This window comes from Podarcis filfolensis (genome assembly GCF_964270895.1).
Source record: "Podarcis filfolensis genome assembly, chromosome: 13".
Taxonomy (NCBI): domain Eukaryota; kingdom Metazoa; phylum Chordata; class Lepidosauria; order Squamata; family Lacertidae; genus Podarcis; species Podarcis filfolensis.
In genome coordinates, this window is record NC_139615.1 from 24,070,749 (window position 1) to 24,076,748 (window position 6,000).

The 6,000-nt window shown below is 39.3% G+C and overlaps 2 protein-coding genes across 2 annotated transcripts; both read right to left on the minus strand.

Annotated features, from left to right (window-relative positions):
- Positions 1–686: 686 nt before the first annotated feature.
- Positions 687–1,643, minus strand: LOC310748602 (olfactory receptor 10AG1-like; the record flags this gene model as incomplete). The annotated part of the gene is made up of 1 exon (XM_083584454.1): positions 687–1,643. The coding sequence occupies one exon, from the start codon at positions 1,641–1,643 to the stop codon at positions 687–689; it is 957 nt and encodes a 318-aa protein (XP_083440580.1).
- A 3,400-nt stretch (positions 1,644–5,043) lies between these two features.
- LOC310748603 (olfactory receptor 10A4-like) lies at positions 5,044–6,000 on the minus strand (the record flags this gene model as incomplete). The annotated part of the gene is made up of 1 exon (XM_083584455.1): positions 5,044–6,000. One exon carries the CDS (start codon positions 5,998–6,000, stop codon positions 5,044–5,046), a length of 957 nt encoding a protein of 318 aa, XP_083440581.1.

Genomic DNA, 6,000 nt, shown 5'->3' on the forward strand with positions numbered 1-6,000 from the left:
GACCACAGCACCACCCACGTGCCTAGCCACTAAGACTTCTAGAGATTTCTAAAGGTTGGGAAGGATAATTGGCAGATTAACCTTCCCAACTCTTTCAGAACTCACCTGACAGAAAGTACCAACCTGTTTCAGAATCCCCAGTTATTGAAACCTAAACTGTACCATGTCTGTGATAAATTTAAGTAACTGAAGAAAATCAAAGCTGTACACTAACCAACTTATGGAAAAGCGTGTGACATCTGATGAGTTCAGTGTGTGTATAGTTAGCTGTTTCTTTGAAGATTTCCAACTCCTGTATTATTTCTGTTTATTATTCTTGTTGTGAATTAAATCATTTTCCTGTTCAAATTCCATACAGTAAGTCTCTGAGTATGAGTTTTTTTAAATAGGAAAAATACAGTATTCAAGTAGAAGTAAACTAATTATGCTGTAGAGGTTCCTGTATAGCAAACAGTATAAGAAAGCTAATCATCAAAGAAGGTACAGATTTATGGTTAAATCAAAGAATCACTCCAAAATTATTGCTGAGGTACAGGCAATATAGGTTGCTAGGTTGGAATCAGGTTCATTTCTGTACTAACTGTTATAAATTAGACCTTAACAAAATACTTACAGCCATTTAATCAAAAATGATATGTCCTGTTTTTATTTATTTTTCTTGTTGCCATACTCCATGCTTCAGATGTTCAACTTGTTGGGTTCTGTACAGAGAGCAACCGTGAAACTGTCTTCTTAAATGCTCCCTTCACTTCTTTATTTCTTAGGGTATATATTATGGGGTTCAAAAATGGACTGACAACTGTGTACATAAGAGAAATTACTTGGTCGCTCCTCGGAGTGTAGCTGGACTTGGGTATTAAGTAGGTGAAGAGGGTTGTCCCAAAAAATAGTGTCACCACCATGAGGTGTGAGGAGCAAGTGGAGAAGGCTTTTCTCCTTCCCTTAGCAGAAGGAAGTTTGAGGATGGTTGAAATTATACAGATGTAGGAGAGGATGATCAGCAGGAAAGGACTCATGATGAAAATAATAGACACTGCCATGACAAGAATCTCATTTTTGTAGGTATCTGTGCATGCCATTTTCATCACTGGTAGGAAATCACAAAAGAAGTGCTGGATGTGCTTAGAACCACAGAAGGGTAAGCTGAAGATCCATGCTGTCTGAGCAACTTGTACCAAGAAGCAAATAATCCACGCTGCGGCTGCCAACTGTGTACAGACTTGGTGATTCATGATTTCGGTGTAGTGCAATGGGTGGCCTATGGCAACATAGCGGTCATATGCCATAGCTGCCAAGAGGCAACATTCTGTCAGCCCCAGCATGGCGAAGGCATACATCTGGGCTGCACATCTTGCTAGGGATATGCTTTTATGCTCTGTTAACAGATGTACCAGCATCTGGGGCACCACACTAGTGGTGTAACACATTTCTAAGAAAGATAGGTTTACCAAAAAGAAGTACATGGGAGTCTGAAGAGAAGGGTTGAGTTTTATGAGCAGAATAATGAGCATGTTTCCCAGCAAGGTGATTATGTATGTCACCAGAAAAACGAAAAACAGCAAGATTTGCAGTTCAGCAAGATATGAAAACCCCTCCAGAATGAACTCATTCAGATTGGTCTCATTCTCACCTAGTTGTTCCATAGAATGGATATCCTGTGTGGAAAAGGAAATGACAAATACAGATAATTAATTAAATGTGGTAATCATAGTAGAGGCACCTGGAGCATCCAAAAGACCCATCTAGTGCATAATCCTAATTTCACTGTGGCAAAACACAAGCCTACAGGAAGCCTTCAAACAGGACAATAATGCAATAGCTCTCTTCCCAATAGGATTACTGTCTGTGACAATGGAAGTAAGATAAAGCCATTATGACTAGCAGCCATTGAAACTTTCTCGAGTGTAATTAGGATAATCTTACTGGAGGCAAAAAAGTTCCCAAATTTTCCTTAACTCCTTCTCAGAGTTTGGAATTCTAAATTAACTGGTTTTCTCCCTGGAAATAAAACCAATACATTCAAGAATTCTCCCATAGTTACCTTCATATTTCTCAATCTTTCAATGAGCACTGTGTAGACACAATTTTGTTCCATTTTCAGCTTCCTCATATATCCCCGCTCTCTCCAAGTGCATGCACATTGCTAGTGTACAGATGTACATGTTGAGAAAAAAGTGCAAGAAAGAAGCAGTGTTATGCTTTTTTGCTGCTGACCAAAAACTGTCGTCTATGATGCAGCTCTTTAAATATTAACAAATCTATCATTACATAGTTCTTCATGGTCAATAATCCACCATGCTTCTGATGACTTGTATGAATTCCTTTAAAAAGCATAAAAGAGTAAACTTGATCCAGTTGTACATGCATTTGGATTACGGTTATAACAAGTTGTGTTTTATCACTGTACAGAGCCACATTATATCTCAGCAAAGCACAACACTTTTAAAAAAGCTGTCACATGTTTAATACCATCACATTGCTATTATTGATGCTGCCAGAACTCACTCATGCAGATTATTTTTAAAGTAACAAACTAATTTCTTTCCCCCTTGCATCAAAGCTTTTAAGGCTAGGATGAAGAACCTTTGGTTTTCCAACTATCACTGGACTATTTTTCATTTCAGTCAGGGACAATGGAACTCAGATTCCACTAAAACCTGGGGGCCACCCACAGAGCTTCCACCCATGTTTTACAGCGTGCTTCACTATCAGCTCATCTGAACTGTTTGGTGAAGCAGACTTTAAATTGCAATCGTCTATTAGCCATGAACCTGCCAACCTAGCATTTCGAAAGCACGTCAAAGTGCAAGTAGATAAATAGGTACCGCTCCGGCGGGAAAGTAAAAGGTATTTCGATGTGCTGCTCTGGTTCGCCAGAAGCGGCTTAGTCATGCTGGCCATATGACCCAGAAGCTGTACGGCAGCTCCCTCGGCCAATAAAGTGAGATGAGAGCCACAACCCCAGAGTCGGTCATGACTGGACCTAATGGTCAGGGGTCCTATTAGCCATGAAATGGAAAGCACTCAGCTACAATGGGTTGTACTCAACACTGCTGTTCCACTCACAGAAGAGACTCCACTTGTGCATGGGAACTTAGATTCTCCTGAAGATTCTCCTTAAGGTTCAGTGACCTTATGGAGCACACTGGGGGAAGGGGGGGGGGACATGTGATCAGAAAATGAAACTGAAGTCCCATTGCTTGAATTCTATGAGCACTGTAACTTTTCTTCACTGTGATCTGTGGCTATGTAAGTAGAGTAAGGTAAAAAACTGAAAAACACACACTAGTTTGATTTGAATTGTTTATATTCCTTTATTTCTTCGTTTCTTTCATGGCTTGAATTTTCTTGGTTGTAAAATAAAAATGAAGATAGATATATGATAGAGATAGATGATAAATGATAGGTGATAGATAGAAAGATAGATGATAGATAGATAGATGATAGATAGATAGATAGATAGATAGATATAGATAGATATAGCTAGCTAGCTAGCTAGCTAGATGATAGATTAGATAGATAGATAGATAGATAGATAGATAGATAGATAGATAGATAGATGATAGATAGTTAGATAGATAGATAGATAGATAGATAGATGATAGATAGAGATAGATAGAGATAGATGATAGATGATAGAATATCTCACAGTTGAGATTCTCCTAACAGTATCTAGCTATAAAAGCATTACAGACAAACATACCAGAATTAAAACACAGTCAGTTGTGATCAAAAGTTATTTGACTTAGATGTAACAATCATACCTTGCTACCATAAAATCTTACTTTGCAAAAGAAGTAACTGCTGTTTCGTGAGTCAGAGCGGTGCACCATGATGCACCAAACAAAGATATTTTCATATATGTGATCTCATTCTTGATGCAACTCAATTTTGAAGGAATACGTTTGGGAATTTTCTGCTAACTAATCCATGGGGGTAAGAATGGCTAACAAAAAAATATATGCATTTAATCCTTGGGTGATGCAAGAAATTACCATTACTTCCAGAAACCTCACATTTTTATAGGAATTGAAAATACTGCTTTTCAATGCAATCTAAATTTCACCCATCTAATTTCCTGTGGATTCAAACTTCTTTCAGGTTTTTTCTACAACCAAGCAGTTATATAAATTTTATGAAATTAATGAATGGATGGATAAAAAAGACTAGGTAGTCATGTTTGATTAGAATAACATGAATGGAGTGGGCCGTGCAGTGCATTGTATGCATACCAACAGCTGCATCCAGTACACTATACAAGGACTTGAGTTATACACAGTTCTTCATCAGTTTAGATAATAATCTAAGGCAAATAAAGACCAACTTCGAAGGGAGTGGAAGTTGTGGTTCAACATGGCTGTAGTTATTTGGGGTGGCCTCCCGGCTCCAGCCTGGAAGGAACACTGGCTGTTGTGGGGCGCACTGGCTGCTGGAGCTCACCCACAGTTGTAGCCACAAAATGACACTTGCTGAAACAAAGACAGTTTTCAGTGCCAAAAGCTCATCACTGAAGGAGGGTGTTCGGGGCTGCAGTGGCACCTAACGTGTGTGGGAGATACTCTTCACCACCTTCCCCACAGGGGAGAATTTAAGTAAAATCTAAAACGTGGTCATACACACACTTTGTGTGTGTCAGAATTGGGTCTGTGAGTAAATGGATACCTAATATTTATTGAGAAAAGATGTCAACTGTATGACAGCAATAAACCAGAAAACCATTGTTACTGAGTGTGCTTCACACTTAGTTCTTCAATAACCATGTAAGACACATGTAAAAAGCAGGTTCCTGTACAGCAAACAGTCTACAAAAAGAAATAATCAATAATCAAAGCACATGTAGATTTATAGTTAAAGCAAGAATCCCTACCAAATGATCACTGATATACAGACAGTCCAGGTTGCATTGGGTTGGGATCTGGTTGGCTTCCTGCAATAATGCAGCCACGAGCCATATTTGAATGAAATATTTACATCCGCTTAATCAGTAGTTATGTCTTCGGTGTTTCCTTTTTTCCTTTTTTCTATACTCCATTATTCAGACATTCAGCTAGTTGGGTTTTGCGGAGAGAAGACCCTTGCAATTGTTTTCTTATATGCTTTCTGCACTTCTTTATTTCTTAGGGTATATATAATGGGATTTAAAACTGGAGTGACAACTGTGTACATAAGAGCACTCATTTGGTCACTCCGTGAAGTGTAGCTAGTCTTGGGCATTAAGTAGGTGAAGAGGCCTGACCCAAAAAATAATGTCACCACCGTGACGTGTGAGGAGCAAGTGGAGAAGGCTTTCCGCCTTTGATCAGCAGAAGGAAGCTTAAGGATGGTTGAAATTATACGGACGTAGGAGAGGATAATCAGTAGGAATGGACTCATGATAAAAGTGATGGTCACTGCCATGACAGCAATCTCATTTTTGTAGGTATCTGTGCATGCCGTTTTCACCACTGGTAGGATATCACAAAAGAAGTGCTGGATGTGTTTAGAACCACAGAAGGGTAAGCTGAAGATCCATGCTGTTTGAGCAACTTGTACCAAGAAGCAAATAATCCACGCTGCGGCTGCCAACTTTGTACAGACTTGGTGATTCATGATTACTGTGTAGTGCAATGGGTGGCATATGGCAACATAGCGGTCATATGCCATAGCTGCCAGGAGGCAACATTCTGTCAGCCCCAGGATGGTAAAGGCATACATCTGGGCTGCACATCTAGCTTTGGAAATGCTTTTATGCTTTGTTAACAGATGTGCCAACATCTGGGGCACCACACTAGTGGTGTAACCTATTTCTAAGAAAGATAGATTTACCAAAAAGAAGTACATGGGAGTTTGAAGGGCATGGTTGAGTTTCACAAGCAGAATTATGAGCATGTTTCCAACTAAGGCAGTAATGTACATCAGCAGAAAAAACAAAAACAGCAAGATTTGCCATTCAGCAAGGTATGAAAACCCTACCAGGATGAACTCATTTAGACTGGTCTGGTTCTCAGCTAGCTCTTCCAT